The sequence below is a fragment of the Lepidochelys olivacea genome (genome assembly GCF_965140295.1).
Source record: "Lepidochelys olivacea isolate rLepOli2 genome assembly, chromosome: 6".
Taxonomy (NCBI): domain Eukaryota; kingdom Metazoa; phylum Chordata; order Testudines; family Cheloniidae; genus Lepidochelys; species Lepidochelys olivacea.
This window is the reverse complement of record NC_140416.1, coordinates 61990258-62017206: the sequence shown is the minus strand read 5'-3', so window position 1 is coordinate 62017206 and position 26949 is coordinate 61990258. Positions and strand designations below refer to the sequence as shown.

Sequence of the window (26949 nt, the reverse complement as noted above, 5' to 3'; positions counted from 1 at the left end):
ACCAGTCCCAAGACCTATCCTTGAGGAACTCCACTCATAACCTCCCTCCAGGCTGACCGTTCACCTTGCAGTATGACCTTTTGTAATCTCCCCTTTAACCAGATCCTTATCCACCTTTCAATTCTCATATTAATTCCTATCCTTTCCTATTTAACTAATAATTTCCCATGTGGAACTGCATCAAATGCCTTCCTGAAATCAAGGTAGATTAGATCTACTACATTTTCTTTGTAGAAAATTGGTTATCCTCTCAAAGAAAGAGATTGTGGCAGACCAACATAATTACCTTTTGTAAAACCCTATTGTATTTTATCCTGATTACCATTTACCTCTATGGATTTAACTACTCTCTCTTTCAAAATTTGTTCTAAGTCCTTGCTTGCAGTTAAGATCAAACTCATGGGTCTGTAGTTTCCCAGTCACTATTTTTTCCTTTCTTAAATATATTTTTCACTTCTCCAGTCATAGGGTATGACCTCTCCCACAAGTTTATATATTCATTAAAAATCCTTTGCTATTGGGGTGGCAATTTCATGTGCCAGTTCCTTTAACATTCTTGGATGGAGATTATCTGGGTTCCCTGATCTGGTTCCATTAAGATGTTTGTTTGGCTTCCACCTCAGATGTGATGATTTCTGCTTCCATAACCTCGTTGTCATTAGTCATGCTGCCCGTGCCCCCAAGCTCCTCATTACCCTTATTAAAAAAAGGGAAAATATTCATTTAGGTGTTTGGCAGTGCCTAGATTGTCTTTAATCTTCACCTGATCCTCAGTGCTTAGAGGTCCCACTTCTTCTTCTTTCCTTGTTTTCTTTTTATTTAGTTGGCTAAGGAATCTCTTACTATTGGTTTTAATTTTCTTTGCAAGGTCCAACTCTCCTTGGCTTTTGGCAATTCTCACTTTTCCTCTACACTTTCTGACCTCCAAGAGGTAGCTTTCCTTGCTGATCCATCCTTTCTTCTATTCCTTATAGGCTTTCTGCTTTCTCTTAATAACCTATTTGAGATGCTTGTTCATCCAGTTTGGTCTGGACCCTTCTCTACAAATTTTCCCCCTTGCTTGTGATGCAGGCTTCAGATAGTTTCCTCAACTTTGACTTAAAGTAATTCCAAGCCTCCTCCACATTCAGAAACTTGAGTTCTTCAGTCTAGTTCGCTTCCCTAACTAATTCCTTTAATTTTTTTTTAATTTGCCCTTTTGGAATCAAGGACCCTAGTAGCAGACCTCTTATAAAAGAGATGATTAAGGGGAGGAGGGGATATGACAGAGGTATATAAAACTGTGAATGATATGGAAAAAGTGAATAGAGAAGTTTTATTTGCCCTTTTCCACAATACAAAACTCAGGAGTCATCCAATGAAATTAACAGGCAGCGGGTTTAATACAAACAAAAGGAAGTACTTTTTTCACCCAATGCATCATTAACCTGTGGAACGTGTTGCCAGGGGATGTTGTGATGGCCAAAAATATAACAGAGTTCAAAAAAGAATTAGATAAGTTCATGGAGGATAGGTCCATCAATGGCTGTTAGCCAAAATGGTCAAGCATGTAACCCCATGTTTGCGGCAACCCTAAACCTCTAAGTGCCAGAAGCTGGTAGGGGAAGACAGGTAGAACTTTCCAAAATGGCCCTGTTCTGTACACTCCTCCTGAAGCTTTGGTACTCCCATTATTCGAGGAAGGATTTTGGGCTAGATGGACCATTGGTTTGACCTAGTATGGCCTTTCTTATAATTGCCTGTGTTCACTCTTGGTCCAGCCTCAGTCCCCATCTATCCGCACTTGTGGGTAAGAAATTTGAATTAAGAACACAAACCCCTTACATTTCCATTTTAAAGTGGTCCTATTGTCCAGCAAATTATATGAAATTTGCAGGTATCTCATTAAAAACAAAGGCACATGTTCTCAACTGTCATAAATTGGCATAATCCCACTGTAGTCAGAGGAACTATGCCAATTTTCACCAGCTCAGGATCTGGCCTGAATTTTCCTGGTCATAGCAGCATGACATTTTTGCATGTGCAATGGCATGAAAACATATTCCTCTTTTGCACAGCTCTAGATGGCAAGGAAAAACCTAATCCTTATAACTAAGCTTGGAAGGATTGGATTTTTATCAGAAAATGTCAATTTTACCATAAACACAGGCACAAAAATATTTCCATTGATGATAATTGAAATTTACAGATAGGCAAAATAAGAAAAATGCTGCTTGAGTTCTTAGTTTGATTTAAGGATATTTATTTTGTATATTTTGACATGTGATGTTGACAATTTCTGTTTCAATGGCTGTAAAGCTTTAACTTTTTGAATCTCAATAACTACATTCATTAAATAATTTATGGCCTGAGCATCTATTGTTTGGACCCCCCATAATTTCCCACAACTGCGAAAATTTAAAACCATAAAAATAGAAGAAAATGCTTAAATATAAACACTGATAATAACCACCGAAATTACATGTATAAAAAAATCAAATTCTGCCCAGCCGACTTATAACAGAAGCCAGTTGATAAGTAAGAAGTGTCAGAAGAGTAAGCAAATTATCTAGGTGTGGCAGTTAGTTTTTGCAGGATTGGGAGTCTTGTTTGGGAGCAATTCCCCCCGCCCCCAAGAGCTGCTGGATTCTACCTCTGATCTTTCCCTGTCTCCCGCCACTCCACCAACCTGTTGCTTCTGTATAGTTGTTAGAGAAGAGCAGCTGGGAAAAGAAAAACTGGAGTGTCAGAGTCAACCCTTCAGGGAAGAAGCTCATCACAACACACAATGGGATTGGTCTAGAAGACATGTTCAGCATGGAATCCACACTCCAAGGGGTGAAACTCTGAGCTGTGGCTGTTCTGAGACATTGGCCTGGCAGGAACACCCTGCTGCGAAAGAAGAATTCCTCTGTGCCCTTGCAATAGCTTGAGTGAATTACAGTTATTCATCCATTTGGTATGATAACCATTATTCTAAGTGTCACCAGTAGTCCCAGTCTTAATTATACTCAGTCTTCCCTAGAGGGCCTTCTGTTATTAGGCCACTTGTTACCTATCTTGTCATCCTGAATCTTCTTGCTGTACTTAAATCCTAGTCTCAATGACTTTCACACAGGGGAATATCTTCACATGGCAGGCTTGGTTTACAGCTGAACAGGTTGATACCATTGGTGAATCTGACTCCTTGTTTTGTTCATCAAGATGGCCTGTAGTCCAGACTCTCAGCCTTTGAGCATCTCAACTGGAGCCCTGGTTGGCTGGGCTGAAATAGCACTTCCTCACCCACAGCCCTAGAACCAGCTGTTTCATTTGACCCTGATTTTTTTTTCCTGTCTCATAACTTCTCTGCTCATGGATTCCTATGTACATGCAGCTATATCCTCTAGCACGGGGACATAGAGATGCAACTGCCATGTTCCTGCAAGTAGGCAGAGGGAGTATGAGTGATGGTTTGGCAGACCCATCATTTCTTCCTGCTCTTTCCCTTTTGCAACCTCCTTTCCAGGTTCATTTTGACAGTGCAGAGGGCTTGTTTCACTTTACATGAGGAAAGTGACTGGGATTCTAGGGAGAATCTCCATGAGGACCATGTCACACCCAGGGTGGACCAGAAAGTGATTGCACAGGGGCATCTGGGCAGCCCTGCTTGTGCTGATTTTAAAGCTTCTCACCCCTTTCCCCATTGGCCTTAGGATATCAATTCCCTGAAAACAAGTTAACTACTGAGTCCATTCATACTCATTTACTAGTCTCAGCTGTTCTCCACACTGTGAGATGAAGGCCATTCACAGTACTGCTCCTTTAGTGCATGCACACTGAATGCAGTCTGGCCTGAGCTTTATGGTATGTTGCCACTCAGTCTATTTTGTTGATCTATGCAGGCTAGTTACACTCCCTGGGGTGTAAGTTCAAGTTTTTACACGGTAACTATAAAACAAATTTAGTCTAAACAATTAATTCCAAAGTGAAAACTTTACTAAGGCTTTTAAGGAAACTAAGCATTCATGGGATAACAGGGAAGGTCTTCTCATGGACCAGTAACTAGTTAAAAGATAGGAAACAAAGGCCAGAAGTAAATGGTCAGTTTTCACAATGGAGGGAGGTAAACAGCAAGGTCCTGCAAGGGTCTGTGCTGGGACCTGTACTGTTCAACATATTATTTAATGATCTGGAAAAGGGATTTGCCAGTGAAATGGCAGCGCTTGCATATTCAAAATTATTCAAGATAGTTAAGTCCAAAGCTGACTGTGCAGAGTTGTAGTGGGATCTCACAAAACTGGGTGACTTGGCAACAAAATGGCAGATTAAATTCAACATTGATAAATGCAAAGTTATGCACTTTGGAAAAAATAGCAATATATAATGATGGGCTCTAAATTAGCTGTTATCACTCAGGAAAGAGATCTTGGAGACGTCATGAATACTTCTCTGAAAACGTCAGTTCAACGCGCAGCAGTGGTCAAAAAGGCTAACAAAATGTTAGGAGCTATTTGGAAAGTGACAGAAAATAAGACCAAAAATCTCATGCGCCACAATATAAATCCATGGTTTAGTGTGTCTGGTTCTGGTCACCCCATATCTAAAAGAATATAATGGAACTGAAAATGGTTCAGAGAAGGGCAACAAAGATGATCCAGGGTATGGAACAGCTTCCATATGTTGAGAGACTCAGAAGGTTAGGGCTGTTCAGTTTAGAAAAGAGACAAAGGAGAGGAAATATGATAGATATATAAAATCATAAATGAGATGGAAAAAGTGAATAGAGAAGTTTTATTTGCTTTTCCCCACAAACAAAAACCAAAGATCACCCAATGAAATTAATAAGCAGCAGGTTTAATACAGAAGAACCTCAGATTACAAACACCAGAGTTCCAAACTGACTGGTCAACCACACACCTCATTTGGAACCAAAAAAATGCAATCAGGCAGCAGCAGAGACCAAAAAAAAGAAACAAATACAGTTCAGTACTGTGTTAAATGTAAACTACTAAAAAAATAAAAGGGAAAGTTTAAAAAAAAGATTTGACAAGGTAAGGAAACTGTTTCTGTGCTTGTTTCATTTAAATTAAGATGGTCAAAAGCAGCATTTTTCTTCTGCACTGTAAAGTTTCAAAGCTGTATTAAGTCAATGTTCATCTGTAAACTTTTGAAACAACAGCCAACATGTTTTATTCAGTTACAAACATTTCAGAGTTACAAACAACTTCCATTCCCCAAGGTATTTGTAACTTTGAGGTTCTATTGTAGAAACAAAAGGAAATACTTTTTCCACACAGTGCACAATTGACCTATAGAACTCATTGCCAGGGGATGTTGTGAAGACCAAAAGTATAACTGAGTTCAAAAAAGAACTAGATAAGTTCATGGAGGATAGGTCCATCAATGGGTATTAGCTAAGCTAATCAGGGACATAATTCTGTGTTTGAGGTGACCCTAAACCTCTGCCAGAAGCAGAGGGGAAGATGGGATGGATCTCTCAAAAATTGCCCTGTTCTATACACTTCCCCTGAAGCTCTGGATTTGGCTGCTGTCAGAGATAGGATACTGGGCTAGATGGACATTAGTCTGACCCATTATGGCAGTTCTTATGTGAAGTTGTTTTTCACTACATCTCAAGTTATGGTTTCATGCTTGAGTGCATGTTACCTTTCAGGAATGTTGTTTAAAACAAACAAACTCATGTTAGACAACCAGGAAGTACGGAGTTCAAGTTGCACTTGTCCACAAGGTACCCAGGCTCCCGTAACTCTGCCTTCATAGAGATGCGAGGCTACCATCTTCCCTTCTTTGCATGCAGAGCATTAAAAGCACGCACCACAGAGCATTGATTCTAAAATTTAATCTATGAATGCCCAAATGCTAATTGTGCTGCGTTGTCAACACAGTAACTCTTTCTTTTCACATGTTTGCACAATAGCATAATCTGGCATATGAAGTTTGTAAAAGGAGACCTGCCAGTCTGTGTCTTCTGGCATCTGTAGAACTGGTTGCCACATTGAATCACAAGGCCTGGTTCTGAGGGCTTGATGAGAGCCATCTACAATGTACTAAATACCTTCAGCTCCTTGCAGGATTCTGCCCTTAGAGTCTGAGTCAAAGCCCTTGGGAAGACTCGCATTGACTTCATGAAGCTTTGGATCAGACCCTTAATGAAGTGTGGGAAATGATTGCCTTCACTGTGTTGTTTGTCTAATCAGAAATTTGTAAAATTCTGTGTGTACTCTAAGTATGATCCTAAAGAAGGTTGTGAAGCAGCGCAACAATTATATGCTTAATGTTGAAGCTTTCTAGTCTTTGTGGTCACTGATGAAAGGAAATTCTGTAGTGGTTGGATTAAGAATTAGGAGTTTCTGATTTCTGAGGGCCCGGGCATGGAGATAGAGTTAAGATGGTTTGGGAGTTGTGTTTGAGAAGTGTAACCGTCACTCTGCATTTTATAATGTGTGAAGATTATACAGTGTTGTTCTTACAAACTCTCATTCTTGAAAGGTAATACACACCAAAACTGCTGAGATGTGCCTGCCTCAAGTGAGTCTAGAGAGTTTATTAGGCCTCCAACAAGGCAATGTAAGTCTGTCAGAGTCTGAAAAGGCTCAGACCTCCTGTTGTCTGCAGTCCCATCCCGCTGCAGGTGTCCTAAGGTTTGCAGGACAAGGACTTCCTTCCTCAGGGCCGGCTCCAGGTTTTCTGCCGCCCAAGCGGCAAAGAAAAAAAAAAAAGAAAAGAAAAATCCGATTGAGCTGCCGCCGAATTGCCGAGGAAGAGGGAATGAAGGACTCGCTGCTGAATTGCTCCCGAAGACCAGGACGTGCCGCCCCTTTCTATTGGCCACCCCAGGCACCTGCTTCCTTCGCTGGTGCCTGGAGTCGGCCCTGCCCTTCTTACAGTCCTCCGAGGTCTGCAGAGGGAGGAGCATATGAAAATTGGATGGGGGGTGGGGTAAGATGAGAGGGGATAGGATGGGAGGAGAGTAGATGAGGGAGGCATTCCTCCTGGGATTTGCAGGATAGAACCTCCTTGCAGTGGCGAAGTTCTCTTTTTCATTAACAAGCCACTCTAGCCATCAGGTTTCACTTTAGATTGTATCACTGCAGGGGAAAGGACCAGAGACTTATTTTTTTCCATTGAAGGGTCCATTGACATGCTATAGTAATCTTGCTGAGGTTGACGTTCCCTGTAGTCACTAAAAGAGAACGTAACGTTAGGTAGGTGAGATCATTATACAAAAAATGTGGTCCATGGTACTAGATCTCAGCTAGGTGACTCCAGTGAAGTCAGTTTTATCCCTCTACTATGTTCTCAGTCTATGAAGCTGTGATCAGTAATGTAGCAGAAGATCCTGTGGTCTGTTACTTGCCACTGATTCATAGATTCCAAGGCCAGAATGGAGCATTGTGATCATCTAGTTTGCCCTCTTGTATAACCCAGGCCATAGAACTTCCCCACAATAATTCCTAGAGCAGAGCTTTTAGAAACACTTCCAGTCTTGATTTAAAAATTGCCAGTGATGGAGAATCCACCAGGAACCTCGATAAGTTGTTCCAAAAGTTAATTACCATCACTGTTCAAAATGACAGGTTTCAGAGTAGCAGCTGTGTTAGTCTGTATCCGCAAAAAGAAAAGGAGGACTTGTGGCACCTTAGAGACTAACAAATTTATTTGAGCATAAGCTTTCATGAGCTACTGCCACAAGTACTCCTTTTCTTTTTACTGTTCAAAATGTATTTCCAGGCTTAATTTGTCGGGCTTCAATTTCCAGCCATTGGATCATATTATACCTTCTTTGCTAGACTAAAGATCCCTTTATTAAATATTTGTTTCTCATGTAGGCACTTATGGACTGCAATAGACTCCCTGCTTAACCTTCTCTTTGTTAAGCTAAGTAGATTAAGTTTCTTGAGTCTATCACTATAAGGCAGGTTTTCTAATCCTTTAATCATTCTTGTGGCTCTTCTCTCACCTTCCTGCTAACTGTGTTCCCTCCTTATCCCCATTCTCATGTTTAGGTCCCCAGTACATTTCTAGATATCCCAAATATCACAGGGGTATTTGGAGATATTGGTCTAAACCTAAATATCAGTGATATTTAGGGAACTATTCAGTTTGCTGCATAGTACCATTTAGGGACGATAGTTTCCTGTTGCGTTATTCCAAATGTTTTTTATCACACTTTTTGTCACTCTCCTATTGCATGTGAAGTAGCATTTCTGGCGTATGTGGGTCAGATTACCCAGCTGTCAGTTCCAGCAGTAGTAAAGGATGTGGCTGCCAGCAATAACATGCTTTAAGCACATGATGGATGTTATAAATTTCTGCTATTTTCCTTCATTTAAATGAATTCAACTCTAATACGTTGGAGGATGGGAATTAGGCCTAACTTCAGGGGCTCAGAGGCCCTCTCTATTTCCTGCATAACTTGTAGATTGGTGAGCTGAAGCACTGGTGTGGACTTGAAAGCTCCACAGAAATAGATTCCAGACTGTCAGTTCCCATTTCTCCCTCACTTTTGGCTTCTGCTCTGTATGTCTGAACTGTGTTTCCACTTGGCTTCCCAGACAGCAGCGGGGCCATTTGCAGCTCTTAGCCACACACCCCAGAAGAACTTCTAGTAAAGGGAAGCCACCTTCTCTACTGTAAAATGCCCCCTAGTGGCAGCAGTAAGTACACACAGCTGCTACAGAAGTTTCCTGCCTCAAATGGGGGCAATGCATGAAGTGTGCAGGTTTTAGTGTGAGCCGTTAATCCAGAAGGAAGATGGGGGAAGATGCAGGACGTACATGGGGATAAGCAGTGACTCTCAGTACCTACTCTCGCTAGCCCACAGTGTTGAATCTGTCTGTAGGAGCAGTGAGAGCCCCCATGACACCAAAATGTAGTGGCGCAAGAGGAATAGCTCAGATTGAATACAGAAGCTGTGGAAGGTCCAGGGCCAACAGCAATGAATGGATACAATTCACAGGGGTTTTGTATGAACAAAAAAAACTGTTCCTGGAATGTGTATTTTGGATTTTTTCTCTAGTAGCTGTACCTCTCAAATGGCCACTGTCTACACTACCAATTTGTGTCAACAAAAGTGATGTCAAACACCCAAAAGTCAACCTAATACAAATCACAATTTCATGTTCACACTTGCTCCCTCTGTCGGCAGATCACGTCCACAGTGGGGGCACCATCATTGACAATGTGATCAATGTACTGTGGGTACCTATCCCACAGTCCTTCTGTTGCTAGGTGTTGTGGGATGACAGAGTGGATCGCGGTGCATCTTGGGACAGTGCTAAATGTCCCATGATGCATTACTTTCTTTCCCAGCACTCCATGGGCTTCCAGCTTTCTTTCACGGCATTTTTTCAGCGGCCCTTTGCTGGGCACCCCAGCATCTTTGTGAGAAGGGATCGATCCCCCACTGCTCTGCTAAGCTCTGTTAACGGTCATGAAGATATTGTGGATGGCAGTGCAGTTAATCATGAAGTTCCTAACTGAGGAAGACTCACAGGTGCCTGACATTCTGCGCATTCTGGATAGGAGCAACTTTAGATTGCTTTTGGCATTCACAGAGCAGGTGCATAGGATAGACCATCACTTTTGGGCTCGTGAAACAAGCTGTACCTATCATATTGTCATGCAGGTGTGGGATGACGAGCAGTGGCTACAGAACTTCTGGATTCGGAAAGCACCTTCCTGGAACTGTCCGCAGAGCTGGCCCCAGACCTGCGGTGCAAGGACACCAAAATGAGAGCTGCCCTCTCAGTAGAGAAGCGTGTGGCAATCGCTGTGTAGAAGCTGGCAACTCCAGACTGCTACTAGTCAGTCGCGAATCCATTTGGAATGGGGAAGTCGCCCGTTGGGGGTATGTTAATGCAAGTGTGCAGGGCAATAAATCATAACCTGCTACGAAGGACCATGACTGGGAAATGTGCATGAAATAGTGGACGGCTTTGGAGAAATGGGTTTCCCTAACTGTGGAGAGGCGATAGATGGCACACACATTCTAATTTTGGCACTAGACCACCTTGTAATGGAGTCCATCAATAGGAAAGGGTACTTCTCCATAGTGTTGCAGGCACTTGTGGATCACTGACATTAATGTGGGGTGGTCTAGGAAGGTGCATGACACACGCATCTTCAGGATCACAGGCCTGTACAGAAAGCTGCAAGCGGGGACTTTCTTTCCTAACCAGAAGATTACAGGTGCAGGGGGTTGAAATGCCCATAGTGATCCTGGGGTACCCTGTGTACCCCTTATAGCCGTGGCTCATGAAACCTTACACGGGACACCTGGACAGCAATAAGGAGCAGTTCAACAACAGGCTCAGTAGGCACCGGATGACAGTTGAATGTGCCTTTGGCATATTAAAGGCACGCTGGCGATGCCTTTATGGCAGGTTGGACCTTACTGATGATAATATTCCCGTGGTCATAGCAGCATGCCGTACATTGCATAATCTCTGTGAAACTAAGGGTGAACTCAGGGGTGGAATGCTGAGGCAGACTCCTTGGCCACTGATTTTGAGCAGCCAGATACCAGGGCTGTCAGAGGAGCCCAGAGAGTAGCTATTTGAAGCAGGGAGGCTTTGAGGCAGCACTTTGACATATCTCTCTGTCTTAATTGCTTTAATGTTACATTACATGTAGTTTTCCTAGGGGGCAATGGTGACATTTGGGGCCTTATATTCCTATAATAAAGTGATTAAAATGCCTGTGCATGTATTGGCAGTGCCTGCAATCTCCTCTTGTACCAAAAAAAAGATGATTTACTATTATAAAAGTTTTCTTTTATTGCACAAGAAATAGCGCACACAAACATACAGATGCTTGGCGGGAAAGGAGGAACCAGGGAAGGGCAGACTTTCACAGCTGTGTGTAGGTCCAGCTATCATTGTGAAAGTTGTCCGAGGGGGTGGAGTGAAGAGGAAACCGAGAAGTCCCAGAAGGTGGAAAGAAATGAGCGGGAGGAGGTTGGCAGGGCATGGAAAAGAGTTCTGAATGTGCTGCAGTGGAGGTCAAGCGCTGATCTACTCAGTCTGCTGTATTATGAAGGACTTCAGCATCTGTATTTGCTCCTCCATTACTTTAAACATCTGCTCATTAGCATCCTTAACAAATGCATTATTCTCTTTTCTGTCATGCTATTTGGCTTCCCAGCACTCCTTTCATTCCCTTTTTTCTGAATTGGAGCACTGCAGGATGTCCCAGAACATGTCATCTTTGCTGCGTCTTGGGCACTATCTTATCTGGTGGAGACGCTCGGCAGGGGTGCGTGGGGTGTTCCTGAAGGCCACATCTGGTAAAGCACAGGGGACAATGCACAGAAGCGAGATTGTTATATTTACACACAGCATTGAAACATTTCAATTAATACACCTTTTGCAACATTGCTGTCACTTTCTCACTGACTCTAGCCAGGTACACATCTCTGCGAACACCCAAAGCATGGTGAGTGTTGGCGGGGGGAAGAAGGGGCGCTCCACATGGAGAAAAGAGCGCACACTCTTTGCAAGGGTCATGGTGCAGCATTCTAGGGAACAAATTCTAAAATTCTCCCATACTTTTCCACAGGTGGGGATAATTCTAGCAGACAACTCACTGCTAAGGGTAAGCTGGGAAACGAGGGTACATCCACTCCATGCTCCCTATGCTGCTCGCCTATGTGCCGCTTTGGTCTCCGCACAAGTGATTTCCATATGGCATGGGAAAGTTTCCTACAATGAGGGAAGGAACAAAGCTGCTTTGCCAGGGAACTTTAAGCAGAGGATTACCGAGTACCTCCAGGAAACTTTCTTCGAGATCTCTCTGGAGGATTCCCGTGAGATCTCAGCATGCATCAACACCCTGTTCCACCATATTGATTAGCTACACAGGGAAATGTCCAGCTCACAGAAACCCAGATAGCCTCCCACATTTCTTTGCCCTGAGCCCACCTGTGCACTACGCAAGCCACAGCCACTTACCAGAAGTCTCATCTCCAGCTTCTGGCTCACTGCTGAGAGCAACTGCTGAGACTGGCTAGGTACCTCTTTAGTGGAGAACAGTTCCTGGCTGCCCGCCTCACTGGGCGACCCTGCTGGGAGCTGCACATCCTCATCTAACTCCACCTCTTCATCAATAACTTCTTCCTCTGCGTTAGGTCCTCTTTCCGCCATTTTTGTGTCCTCCAAAGTATCCACAGGGCTCTTGGTGATGGAGGTGGGGTCACCAACGAGGATAGCATCCAGTTCCTTATAGAACCTGCAGGTCTTAGGTGAAGCAGCGGAGCAACGAGTTGCCTCCCTCACCTTATGGTACGCTTGCATCAGCTGCTTAATCTTCGCTCTGCACTGCAGCATGTCCTGATCATAGCCCTTTTCACATAAGCCTCGATAAATCTGCCCGTAGATATCCCAATTCCTACGGCTCAAGCGCAGATGGGACTGTACAGCCTCCTCTCCCCATATCCTGAGCAGATCCAACAGCTCTGCTGTGGTCCAAGCAGGAGAGCGTGTGCTGCTATAACCTGCCATGGTCACCTGGGAAGATGCAATGAGGCCTCTCCATGCCGAGCCAACAGGAAATGAAATTTCAAAAATTCCCGGGGCTTCTATGAGGGAGAGACGGATGATTGTTTACCTGGCTGCAGGGCAGTGGAGTTCAAACTGCTGATCAGAGCAGTCAGGATGGGCATTGTGGGACACCTCCTGGAGGCCAATTAAAGCAATGAAATGAAGTGTGGTGTCTACACTTGCACTTTGTCGAAAAAAATGTAGAGGAAAAAGACATAAATCTCTTGTGAGGGTGGATGTATTTTTTTTTTTGCCAAAACCAGACATTGTCCCTGACAAAAGTTGCCCCCCAGTGTGTACGCATTCACTGTTTGGGTTGACGAATGGCAGTTTTGGTGACAAAACTTGGTAGTGTAGACAAGGCCTTCATGTAATGTTCCTTAAATTGAGCCACATTTGAGAGGTACCTTAGTGTTAACTCAAGCTGTATTCTCTCTCAGATGGATGCCTAAGAATCCCCATGCTACCTCTTCAGAGTTCAGTTTGATGCAGCCTAGTCCAGCCCTCGTAGCTCCCTGTCTTCATTTTATGAGGGGGGATAAGCATCTCTACAGTCAACTTAAAGGGCTTGTTTAGTGCAACAAGGCTCCCTGTCCCAATTAGCAGAAACAGCTAGGAGCCTCAACTGCCTTCTCAAAGCTTCAGACCAGGGCCGGCTCTAGGTTTTTTGCCACCCCAAGCGCGCGCACACACAAAAAAAGGGCCAGAGTGCCACCCCTTGAAAAGTTCTGCCTCAAGCACATGCTTGGTTTGCTAGTGCCTAGAGCCGACCCTGCCTCAGACAAACTGGAAGAAGGCAGCATTCCTTATTCCATCCACTTTTCAGTACTTCTGCTCCCAGGGACTCTGTAAAGCCTGACAGGAATCCAGATGAGGATTCACTACAGATCTTTTAAGTTTCCTAGGGCAGCCAGTCGGTACCTTTTGAAAGCATGATGTGTGTTTATTTTGACCTAGAAAAATCAAGACTAGTATTTCTGATACAGGACCGTTTACCTGTTGTGTCTCAAAGGACTTGCACACAGCCCTCCACAGAAGGGAATGCCCTTCTTGGGGGAGAAAAAAGTATTCCGCATTGTCTGGCATGTGTGACACCCAGGAAAGGGTTACACTGCTGGAAACCGTGTCTGGCCATCAGGGTAGTTGAGTTGTTCTCCTGATGTAATGTTTCTAACTGATTATTCTGCCTAGGGAGCTACAATAGGCAGAGTTTCCAGGGATTCAGATACTATTGGAATTCTCCCTCTTCATTTTCCTTGTACAGCTTTAATTAAGTTCAGTTGGTCTAATCTCATTTTCTCTATTACCTCTGGACTGGTAAGTACTACTACTCCAGCCACAATACATTGCAAAGCAGGCAGCTCAGACCTAAGGAAAAGGCTGTACCACTGTTCGGATTTCCCAAAGTTCCCTTTGCTAGCTTGTTGAGATTCCTATTCCACTGTGGAATAGTAACAAGATGGCTTTGGTGGTTGTGAAGACCCAGACTGGCGTGTCTCTGACAGAAGGGGAACTACTCAGGCCTGGTCTACACTTAAAAGCTAGGTTGACATAGCTACAGCACTCAGGGTGTGAAAATGTCACATCCCTGAGCAGTGTAGTTATACCTGCCTAGCCCCTGATGTAGACAAGGCTAGGTTGATGGAAGGATTCTTCCGCTGCCCTAGCGACCATCACTCGACAAGGTGGATTACCTACGGCTATGGAAAACCCCTTGGTAACAGGGTGTGCTGAGTCAGGAGCTAACTTAGCACCCTGTCACTCCACTCCCCACCAGTACTGTATATATTAATGGGGACCTTACTGGAAGGCGGGTAGTTGACTGAGGGTGCCACTTCACTGAGGAGAACTACAGCTGAGGGTCTGATTGAGGGGGAAGCAACCCCAGCTCCTGGGATAAGATAAGCAGACAGGAAGGCAGTGCTGGGGAAGAGGACAGAGCTGAAGGAGGCAGAGATAGGCAAGACTGACTGCTGCTAGTACTGGTCCCTGCCCTAGAAGAAAGTGGGGAAGCTGGCTCTGGACTGTAAATGTATGTAAATAACACTGCAGGCTGTAGTCTGCTGGAAAAACACAGTACAATATGGTGGTGGCAAAGGAGACCTAGAGTGGTTTTGGTTTGTGATTAAAGCCTGAAAGGTCTCTCTCTGGATTGCCCCGTGACACCCTCCTGTCACATCTACACTACAGAGCTGCTGTAGCTGCACCACTGTAGCACTCCTAGTGTAGACGTGATCTTAGGCTTCATCATTGCCCTCAAGCTCCATAAATTGCCCTACTTGGTGAGTGATGGCCTGATGACCACGTGTCCTTAAGTACGTTTTACAGTTCCTCCTGGCTTGATTGATTTGCCCTGTGAAAAAGCTAATAAAAGCAAAAGCCCTCAGCATCATTTCCACTCAGGGAATGGCAGGAACAATTGCCACAGTTTTCTTTGAGCTGCTCAGTGAAAGGAATCAAACAAAACAGCTGCTCCAACCACTCCTTCCTTCTGCTTCTCTTTTTCTAGCACTAATTCTCCAAAAGCTCCACTACTGTGTTAATTGTTCTAATGGTATTTTTGTGATTCCTTCTTAGCTTTGATCCAGCACCTTTCCCCAGAATTAAATGCACACTTAAAAAAAAGGCCCCTTATTTTATATATTCATTTTCCAAGGAGGCAGTATGTTACCAGAGCTACTGGGGCTGGAAAAGGGATTGAGGGGCATGCAACCAAAAATGGAGGCAAGGGTACTAGGTTTGGAGGTACTGGTCAGGGTTCAAGGAGATAGATGGGTAAAATATTTGCTTTTCAAAGGTGAGCGTTGGGCTAAATTTATATAATATAATTTAAAAAATGAATTTTCTTAAGATCCTGGATGGAACTAAAGTGACCTGCTGACAAAATCTTATTCAGTGGTTCTGAAACTGTGACTTGTGGATCAGTCTGGACTATAGATCCTTTCCTGTTAACTATTCTTAAATCTATGATGTAGGGATATGGTCCATGAGAAGATCTGGCAGTGGTGTTTAGAAATTTGGGGGGAGTGGTGACTCCATGAGGAAGTCACTGATGTAGGAATTTGTCCCCAAAATGAAAATGTAGAACATTACTGATTCCTACATAATTTGGGTGTTTACAAGTAATTTTGGAAGCAAAAGAACTACTCAAGGGACATGTATTCACTTCTCTGATGCTTAGTACCAGTGCCCTGGGTTTCATACACTTATCTCTAAACTTTAAAGTAGTTCCACATGCTACTGTTATTCAGTAAAAATGTATTTGGACTCATGTCCTAGGGGAGAAAGGGTCTGTGTCACAAAAACAATCCCCTGAGCCATCCCATGCCATCATGTCAGATTTTGCGTGGTTATTAGCAAAGCAAAACAAAACATGGCAGTACACATGAGAGCATACACAAAACAATGCCATGCATGTGGTATGTGTAGGACCCACAAGACACTTGGATTTGTTCTTGGTGGTTTTTTTTTTACTATTTCAGTAGTTTATTTTAAGGAAGAATGGAGGAGCTAAGAGTTACAATAAGAAAAGGACTTCAAGGTGCTATGGCATATATCTACTTTGTAAATTAATCATCCTGACTGCATCAATGTTACAGAAAGTGGGGAGCAGACAGAATAGTTCCTCACAATCATCCATTCACCTGGTTACGGCCAACTGTCAGCTTAATGAAGCTCAGGGCAATGTCAGTCCAAATCTTTTGGCATTACAGAGTGAAAATGGTATCAGCTGTGTTCTGAGAGCTACCCGCAGGACTGGCTTTCTGATCTATGAGCCCCAAATAAGGAGAGCGCGGACAGAGGGGATAGAGCAGACAGGAGTAGTTTTCCCCACCTTCCCCAAACCTGCTGATTGAGGGACAGGTTGGGCTGGCCAGTCACTTGGGAGTTTGCCTTTGGCACCCCAAGAAGAAGCTTACATTGTTTGAGTTTATGGCTGGCTGTGACCTCAAAAGATAGCCCCTGTAATCAAACAGGAATCTTCTGAGCACTGAGGAATCCAGACCATTGACTGACTGGGGGGGAGGAGGAGGAGGTGGTGGTTATAGCAGTCTCCTGATACACATGCCTTGGTGCTGGTAACAATGTTCCTTTTCTGTTTGCTCTGCAGATCCTGTGTGGGAAGGAGATCCCCCGTTGGGTGAATCGCCTAGCCTACTTCAGCTCGTGCATCCCTTTCCTCCAAAGTTGCCTCCCCAGGGAGTGGCTGACCCCAGCAGCCCTGCAGACCCACATCAACCTCGGCCTCCACAAGGAAGAGCAGGGAGACACGACAGATGAGGAGTCCCCATCCACTTCTGCGGCTCCCTCAGCCTCAGGCACCTCGCGAACCTGTAGGCATACCCGGGTCTAAGCTGTGCCCAACATGCTCCCTTCTCTCGCTCTCTGGGTTTCTTCTATTTCTTTCTCATTTCGTCTCTTACAGCAGCTTTCTTTCTCCCTCTTTTCTTCGCCCACGAACATTGAGGGAAACCCCCTTTAATGAGAAGATGAGCTCTTGATCCTTCTCGAAGGGTTGTCACTACTGTTGCTTGGCAAAATGATGCTGAACTATAGCATTGTGCTGACAAGTGTGGTGGCTAACCTGGATTCTCCTCTCAAGGCCCCCTGTGCTCCTTGATTCACAGAGAACTGTTGACTTTCTGGGCACGAGAGCATGGGACTAGAGGGGAACCATACCGGGAAGTTCCTTGGCTGGAACTGTTTTTATTCTTTTATCTCCCCCTCTCTCCACTCTCCAGTTCTGTCAAGGCTGCCCCCCACCTACAGCATACCTCCTGGATATACCAAATGAAGGAAGCAGAACCTCAGTTTGACTTTCTTATCTCTAAGACCAGCAACAAGCTCCTACCTATCCTCTTTTTTGTAATTACCAGGTTTCTAAATCATTCGAAGGACAAGTGAAAGGTATTGCTGTTGTATGAGCACCAGTTTTCTGTGTTAGAATTTAAGAGATTAGAGGACTGCCCCCCCCACAACAATATCACAATTGCCTAGAAAACAAATGTATAATGGTGGTTTTTATTTGGTTACAACAGGGGGCGGGGGTTACTGCTTGGGGGTAGCTACTAAGTAGATGCAAAGGTGGCCTTTGATGGATTGGTTCTCTTAGTTTCCCAACCCAAGTCACCAGTTTCACATCCCTGGTTTACTATTTCCCTTCCTTTTCAGTGGGGTGTTAAATCTGTCTTCTGGCTGGCTAGCCAGCTGCCTCTGGCAACCTGTGTTTTGTGGAGGGACTTCTGGAGTGAGAGGATGGTGAGAGGGAATCCCTTGGGCAGACTGCTATTTCCTGCAGTCTTTCTTCACAGAACCAAACATATGGGTCCCTTGGCAGCCATCTACCCAGTCTACATTTAAAGCCAAGCCAGGAAGGCGAAAACTATCTAGACAGAGAATAAACCAGAAGAATTGACATTTGTTCCCCTGCCTCAGAGGCTGTTTTGGGATGGAGAGGGCAGCTTGGAATCCTGTCAGGAAGCAGAGGTTGCTGCCCCATGTACATCCCCATGGCATCTTTTGTTACATAACACTCTCTTTATTTCAGTCATTTGCAATAGAACAGGGGCAAGGCTGGTTGACCAACCACCCCAGCATTGGTTCATAGATGTATTATGCCCATGATGATGGTTTCTATGCTGAGGGGCAGGTGGAGAAGGGAGCAGGTATGCCAATTCCATTATTCAGTCACCTAGCCAGGAATTATGTTCAGTGACTACACCAGCATGGGAAGGGAAAATCTAGGTCCCTCTTCCCCCACCATGCAGCTATGCAGAAGAGGAAGACACAAGAGCCTGAGGATGCATGTGTAATGTATTGATTTAGGGCCTGATTCTTAGAAGCGCTGCGCTCCAGCTGAAGGCAGGAGGAGCTATCGGTGCTCAGTGCCTCTGAAAATCAGGCTCTTAGAGTGAATAATCCTGTCTCCAGCCACAGTGAGAATAACAGACTGCTAATTACAAGCAGCTAAGCAAGCTACTCCATTAGCTCAAGTTTACAGAAATTGTGGGCCTGGTATTGAAAGTCCTGGGTTTGATCCCCACTGATATGCCTGGTGTCTGTACATACGTGGTCTCAGTTTGTTATGTGTGTGTGTATCCAGCACTCTATTATCCTGGGTTCCCGGTATAGTTGCATAGAGCCAGCATCACATTCTCTATTACCCTGGTTTGTTCCGCGGTGATTTACTACAATCAGCATCATATTCTCCATTATTCTGAAGTTGCCAGAGCTGCTGCCCAGACACAACATTACACAATACAGTACTGCGCACTCAGTTGTCCTGCAGTGACTCGTGTCACTGCCTAAACCAGTCATGCAATCTCCATTTTTCTGAAGTTCCCAGGATCTCTGCCAAAAAACAGCATTATGACCGCAGGTATGTGCAGTGACTGGAAGGAACTGAGTGGAGGTCTCCCGGAGCTTTCATTTGGCGAGGGAACATTGCAGTCAGATTAAGAGGTAATAGCAAATAGTCCCTGATTGACTGCCATCCATCCATCACCCCAACCTGCTATCTTGCATCTGATCTCATATGAAGTGTCACATTGGAAGTCCCAGGTGGAATCAGGGCACCAGTGACATACCTTTCCTAAGAGAACTGCTTTGTCTAAGGGTATGTTTACACTACGAAATTAGGTTGAATGTATAGAAGTCGGTTTTGTAGAAAGCAGTTTTATACAGTCGATTGTGTGTGTCCCCACACAAATGCTCTAAGTGCATGTAGTCGGCGGAGTGTGTCCACAGTACCGAGGCAACCGTCGACTTCCGGAGCGTTGCACTGTGGGTAGCTATCCCGCAGTCTCCGCCGCCCATTTGAATTCTGGCTAGAAATCCCAGTGCCCGATGGGGCTAAAACATTGTCGCGGGTGGTTCTGGGTACATATTGTCAGGCCCCCCTTCCCTCCCTCCTTCCATGAAAGCAAGGGCAGACAATCGTTTTGTGCCTTTTTTCTTGAGTTACCTGTGCAGATGCCATACCACGGCAAGCATGGAGCCCGCTCAGCTAACCATCACCGTATGTCTCCTGGGTGCTGGCAGACCTGGTACTGCCTTGCTACACAGCAGCAGTTTGTTGCCTTTTGGCAGCAGACAGTGCAGTATGATTGGTAGCCATCGTCGACGTAGTCCTGGGTGCTCTTTTAACCGACCTCGCTGAGGTCAGGGGCGCCTGGGCAAATATGGGAGTGTCTCAGCTGGGTCATTTCCCTTTTAAGTTTAATCTCATGGTGATTGAGTCCTACTGGCAGTGCACTGTCTTTTAATCAGCAGCCAGCAGAAGATGATGGCCAGTAGTCATACTGCACCATCTTCTGCCGAGCACCCAGGAGATGACAATGGCTAGCGGTCGTACTGCACAGTCTGCTGCCAGCAAGATGTATAAAGATAGATGAAGTGGCTCAAAACAAGAAATAGACCAGATTTGTTTTGTATTCATTTTCTCCTCCCTTCCTCCGTGAAATCAACAGCCTGCTAAACCCAGTTTTGAGTTCTGTCCTTGAGGTTTTGAGTTCTATCCTTGAAGGGGCCATTCAGTTTCTCGCAAAGCCACCCCCTTTGTTGATTTTAGTTCCCTGTAAGCCAACCCTGTAAGCCATGTCGTCAGTCGCCCCTCCCTCCGTCAGGGCAACGGCAGACAATCGTTCCGCGCCTTTTTTCTGTGCAGACACCATACCACGGCAAGCATGGAAACCGCTCAGATCACTTTGGCAGTTAGGAGCACATTAAACACCACACGCATTATCTAGCAATATATGCAGCACCAGAACCTGGCAAAGTGAAACCGGGTGAGTAGGCAACGTCAGCGCGGTGACAAAGAGTGATGAGGACATGGACACAGACTTCTCTCAAAGCATGGGCCCTGGCAATGTGGGCATCAAGGTGCTAATGGGGCAGGTTCATGCGGTGGAACGCCGATTCTGGGCTTGGGAAACGAGCACAGACTGGTGGGACCGCATAGTGTTGCAGGTCTGGGACGATTCCCAGTGGCTGCGAAACTTTTGCTTGCGTAAGGGCACTTTCATGGAACTTTGTGACTTGCTTTCCCCTGCCCTGAGGCGCAAGAATACCGAGATGAGAGCAGCCCTCACAGTTGAGAAGCGAGTGGCAATAACCCTGTGGAAGCTTGCAACGCCAGACAGCTACTGGTCAGTTGGGAATCAATTTGGAGTGGGCAAATCTACTGTGGGGGCTGCTGTGATGCAAGTAGCCAACGCAATCAAAGATCTGCTGATATCAAGGGTAACGACCCTGGGAAATGTGTAGGTCATAGTGGATGGCTTTGCTGTAATGGGATTCCCTAACTGTGGTGGGGCCATAGACGGAACCCATATCCCTATCTTGGCACCGGAGCACCAAGCCGGCGAGTACATAAACCTCAAGGGGTACTTTTCAATAGTGCTGCAAGCACTGGTGGATCACAAGGGACGTTTCACCAACATCAACGTGGGATGGCCGGGAAAGGTACATGACGCTTGCATCTTCAGGAACTCTGGTCTGTTTCAAAAGCTGCAGGAGGGGACTTTATTTCCAGACCAGAAAATAACCATTGGGAATGTTGAAATGCCTATAGTTATCCTTGGGAACCCAGCCTACCCCTTAATGCCATGGCTCATGAAGCCATACGCAAGCAGCCTGGACAGTAGTCAGGAGCTGTTCAACTACAGGCTGAGCAAGTGCAGAATGGTGGTAGAATGTGCATTTGGACGTTTAAAAATGCGCTGGCGCAGTTTACTGACTCGGTTAGACCTCAGCGAAACCAGTATTCCCACTGTTATTACTGCTTGCTGTGTGCTCCACAATATCTGTGAGAGTAAAGGGGAGACGTTTATGGCGGGGTGAGAAGTTGAGGCAAATCGCTTGGCTGCTGGTTACGCACAGCCAGACACCAGGGCAATTAGAAGAGCACAGGAGGGTGCTGTGCGCATCAGAGAAGCCTTGAAAACCAGTTTCATGACTGGCCAGGCTACGGTGTGAAAGTTCTGTTTTTTCTCCTTGATGAAATCCCCCACCCCTTGGTTCACTCTACTTCCCTGTAAGGTAACCACCCTCCCGTCCTCCCTTCCATCACCGCTTGCAGGGGCAATAAAGTCATTGTTGCTTCACATTCATGCGTTCTTTATTAATTCATCACACAAATAGGGGGATAACTACCAAGGTAGCCCAGGAGGGGTGGTGGAGGAGAGAAGCACCAGGCGGGGTGGTGGAGGAGGGAAGGACAAGGCCACACAGCACTTTAAAAGTTTAAAACTTATTGAATGCCAGCCTTCTGTTGCTTGGGCAATCTTCTGGGGTGGAGTGGCTGGGTGGCCGGAGGCCCCTGCACCGCATTCTTGGGCGTCTGGATGAGGAGGTTATGGAACTTGGGGAGGAGGGCAGTTGGTTACACAGGGCCTGTAGCGGCAGTCTGTGCTCCAGCTGCCTTTCCTGCAGCTCAACCATATGCTGGAGCATATTAGTTTGATCCTCCAGCAGCCTCAGCATTGAATCCTGCCTCCTCTCATCACGCTGCCACCACCTTTTAGCTTCAGCCCTCCACCTCTCCTCCCGGTCATTTTGTGCTTTCCTGCACTCTGACATTGTCTGCCTCCACGCATTCGTCTGTGCTCTGTCAGTGTGGGAGGACAGCATGAGCTCAGAGAACATTTCATCGCGAGTGCATTTTTTTCGCCTTTTGATCTTCGCTAGCCTCTGGGAAGGACACAATCCTGTGATCCTTGAAACACATGCAGCTGGTGAAGAAAAAAAAAAGGGACAGTGGTATTTAAAAAGACACAATTTATAGAACAATGGGTACACTCTTTCAGGGTAAATCTTGCTGTTAACATTACATACACAGCACATGTGCTTTCGTTCCAAGGTCACATTTTGCCTCCCCCCACCACGTGGCTAGCCCCTCCCACCTCCCCATGGCTAACAGCGGGGAACATTTCTGTTCAGCCACAGGCAAACAGCCCAGCAGAAATGCACCCTATTTCAACCAGGTGACTATGAATGATATCACTCTCCTGAGGATAACACAGAGAGATAAAGAACGGATGTTGTTTGAACGCCAGCAAACCTACACTGCAATGCTTTGTTCTACAATGATTCCCAAGTACGTGCTACTGGCCTGGAGTGGTAAAGTGTCCTACCACAGTGGATGGAATGAGGCTGCCCTCCCCAGAAACTCTTTGCAAAGGTTTTGAGAGTACATCCAGGAGAGCCGCGAATGCCAGGGCAAATTAATCATTAAACATGCTTGCTTTTAAACCATGTATAGTATTTTAAAAGGTACACTCACCAGAGGTCCCTTCTCCACCTGGCGGGTCCAGGAGGCAGCCTTGGGTGGGTTCGGGGGGTACTGGCTCCAGGTGCAGGGTAAGAAACAGTTCCTGGCTGTCGGGAAAACCGGTTTCTCCGCTTGCTTGCTGTGAGCTATCTACAACCTCATCATCATCATCTTCCACGTCCCCAAAACCTGCTTCCGTGTTGCCTCCATCTCCATTGAAGGAGTCAGACAATATGGCTGGGGTAGTGGTGGCTGAACCCCCTAAAATGGCATGCAGCTCATCATAGAAGCGGCATGTTTTGGGCTCTGATCCGGAGCGGCCGTTCGCCTCTCTGGTTTTCTGGTAGGCTTGCCTCAGCTACTTAAGTTTCACACAGCACTGCTTTGGGTCCCTATTATGGCCTCTGTCCTTCATGCCCTGGGAGATGTTTTGGCATGTTGAAAACTGGAACGGAGTTCTGACAGCACGGATTCCTCTCCCTATACAGCGATCAGATCCCGTACCTCCCGTTTGGTCCATGCTGGAGCTCTTTTGCGATTCTGGGACTCCATCATGGTCATCTCTGCTGATGAGCTCTGCATGGTCACCTGCAGCTTGCCATGCTGGCCAAATAGGAAATTGAAATTCAAAAGTTCACGGGCCTTCTTCTGTCTACCTGGCCAGTGCATCTGAGTTGAGTGCTGTCCAGAGCGGTCACAATGGAGCACTCTGGGATAGCTCACGGAGGCCAATACTGTCTAATTGCGTCCACAGTACCCCAAATTCGAACCAGCAAGGCCGATTTCAGCGCTAATCCCCTTGTCACGGGTGGAGTAAGGAAATCGATTTTAAGAGCTCTTTAAGTCGAAAAAAAGGGCTTCATCGTGTGAACAGGTGCAGGGTTAAATCGATATAACGCTGCTAAATTCAACCTCAACTCCTAGTGTAGACCAGGGCTAAATGTTTTACTAAACAGCATACATAACTAGGTTTATTTTAATCCAGGCAAGCTGCATTCTTCCTCCATTCAAGCCTTTGGGGAGAGGAGACATTCTTGAGGTTGCAGGACACTCCTTTGGTGCAAGCTGTCAGCACTATCAAAAGATTTTAAAAAATTGCAACGGGGACAAGAAGCTGGAAGAGAATCAAACCATCACTGTGGCTAATTCATAGCTCAGAATGTGTTCTAGTCCTCAAGACTGCTGCTTACCTCCCTACCCTGGCCAAGCTACCTGACCAACGGTGACCAGAATAAAGAAAGCGACACTGTGGAAATAAAAAGTATAATAACAATATTGTTACCTGTGTAATTAACCACATTTTAATGATTAAAATGGAGTTTTTAAAATCTAATGTATTGGTCCCCACTGATTCAGTTCGTTTATTTTGGGCACTTTGCTTACCCTTCAGAGTGTGAAATTAGACTGGTTGATTTCACTTTCTGGTTGTAGTCACTTTTACTTCCTATTTACTCCTGCACTGCTCAGTGCTGTTGTTTGGGCTCCTAACACTGTCCGGGAAGTTTCAAATACAAACATTTTCCACTGGAAAAAATATATATGTTTGTGTACATTTGGAAAATATTTTTATTCATAATGTTTTGTTGCTCCCCACCTCTTTTTTCACTTAATTACAAAACCTAAAGTTGTGGCCAAAAATACTTGACAGTGTCCTTTTAAAAGGAAACTGAGAGGAGCCATCTTGGAACCTTGGGACTAACATCCGAGAGTGATTCTTCTTATAGAGGGCCTTGCAAAGATGAGGTGATAAGAGTTCAGGCATAGTTATATTAATGCTGGAATGAGAGAAAGAGAGGTTAGCAATAAACAGAATCTGCTCTCAGAAACTATATTTCAATAATGCCAGCTCTCCCGATTTGGGGAGACATTTCTTTCAGAAGGCCCCTGTCACTTGACTACTTCCCTCTCCTGATCTAGGATTTGGGGACCCCCAGCTCTGAAATGCTTAAAGATCATAGAAAACAATAGCTCTGCTTTTAGTCTTTGTCAGTTAATTCCGTGAATTTTGTACCACTGCATTGGGACAACACAGTGAAAAGTGCCAGTCCCAGCACCACAGAGGGCCGGGTTGCGGAGGTGCTCCCCTTCCTCACCCCCCACCCCTCCCCAATACTTTTGGTTGGAGTTGTAAGCATTCAAGACCTTTGAAAATCAGGCCTATATTTCTCTTGAATAGCTGGTAACTTCAAGAAGCAATAGCATTTGTGAAGATGTCAGTCCAAGCTAAGCAGCCCTACATCTTCTGCAGTTGAGAAGTGGCGTACATGTGGCATTTATGGTAAGTGACTTGATGACCTTTTTAATTTTCAAGATTTTAGCCTGCTAAAAAAGAACAGCATCACTGATACTAGAGATGGAAATACCTCATAGGCAATCCAGCTTAGGGCAGCATTGTTCCCTACAGTATACTTTCCAGGGCTTTGTCTGATTTAAAAGACCCAAGCTATATGACTTCCATCATTTCCCATAGGACACTATTCCATCTGTCTCATTGTCAGGAAGGTTTTTTTGGTATTTAGCCTAAGTTTTTTTCTTTTCTTAATTTCATCCCATCACATCTAGTTATTCCCCTTAATATCCCCTTAAACAATTCTTCTTCTCCCTCACCTTTAGTGTTTGTACCCTTCAGATCAGTTCAATCATCTCATTAGATGGATTGGTTTCTTGGAGGATTTGGTCACTGAATGGAAACACCATTAAGGGGTTGTACACACTACCATGTATGTTCATACAATTTATGTCACTCGAAGTGTGAATAAACCACCCTCCTGAGCAACATAAGTTACACCGACAGAAGCGCCAGTGTGGACAGCGCTGTGTCAATGGGAGAGCTGCTCCCACTGACATAGCTACTGCCTCTTGTGGAGGTGGTTTTATTATGCCCATGGGAGAGCTCTCTCCCTTCAGCATAGAGCATCTTCACCAGATGTGCTACAGTTTGTTTTTCATTATATATTTGATCATCATGCATAGTTTGTTTATGCTTCTGGCCTGTCTAACATGGAAGAGCAAACAGGGCCCTAATAAAAGGGGAATCAACACTGAAGTGCAGAACTGTTTCTACAGTTTCATGTTGCCTCAATGAATCGGGATCCTTCTTACAACTATTATTTGTATAGTACCATTGATGTGTATGGTACTTAGTGGGCCAAATTCAGTTCTGGCATAGCTGCTGCCATGTGCTCCTTTAACAGTGTTGAATTTGGTCAAAAATCTTTGCCCTGTGGCATTAACAATCTAAGTCATGAACCTTAGCAGTCATTGGGAACTGCACCACGAGTTCCTTAGGAATAGGACTGGGCCGTGAGGGCTTAATCCTGCAACCCATAGCTTGTCACCTGCTTGGGGCAGGGGAATGTGACTTTTATCTGTCTAGAAAGCACCATTCTCACCTACGTTGCTGTAAAAATACTACTGGTATAAACAGTGACAGACTGCCAGGAGAATTGAAAGTCCTCAACACCTCTGAAAATCAGGCCAATTAGTTAGGAGCCTAAACATGGACTGAGATGCCTGACTTTAGATAGCTCTACGTTTGAAAATGTTGGCCTAAGTCAATGGTCACACAAGTGGGAATAGAATTCCAGAGTCTTGACTCCAAGCCTGGGGGTGATTACAATAGTGATTACAATAGATCAGTCCATCTCTTCCTGCTAGGATTCCACTCAATAGTACTCCCTTCTTCACTCTGTATTTAGTCAGGTCTCCAGGCTGTCAGGGACCCTTCATATGGGACATTAAATTCCTTGAACTATCTGCTTGAAATTTAGATTAGCAGCTTAGTAGATTTTTAAGTTTCAGTGGGGGTTGACGCATCATCTCCCTCGCTGCCATGACCTGATGTAGAACTTCAAAGACAGCTGTTCCTTTTGAGCGCACCTCATCCCTTCAGTGCCCCCCCATGCAGCAGCTTCTCTGCTTGCACCTTCTGGTGGCAACCTCTCCCCTTCAGCAGCTTCTTCCCTATGCCATTTTACCGTCCCTCCCTTCTTCTTGCCAACTGTGCTCATGTCTGCCACGTGTGGCTAGGGCTGGCCCTGAGTTTGAAGCACTTAGCAATTATTTGTAATTAATTCATTATATGATGCAGGGAACCAGTGATCTAGGTTTGCTGTGATGCTGTCCAGATGTTCAGGCTGTGCAGGTCTCATTTGATTA

At 45.2% G+C, this 26949-nt stretch overlaps 1 protein-coding gene across 1 annotated transcript in view; it reads left to right on the top strand.

Annotated features, from left to right (window-relative positions):
• LOC311521734 (deubiquitinase DESI2-like) overlaps positions 1-24124 on the top strand; it is an 82838-nt gene extending 58714 nt beyond the window's left edge. The window contains exon 5 of the mRNA XM_084630271.1: positions 16633-24124. Within this exon, the coding sequence (XP_084486397.1) occupies positions 16633-16875 (243 nt within the window). The 3' untranslated portion in view covers positions 16876-24124. The remainder of the gene's footprint in view (positions 1-16632) is intronic.
• The last annotated feature ends 2825 nt before the right edge of the window (positions 24125-26949 follow it).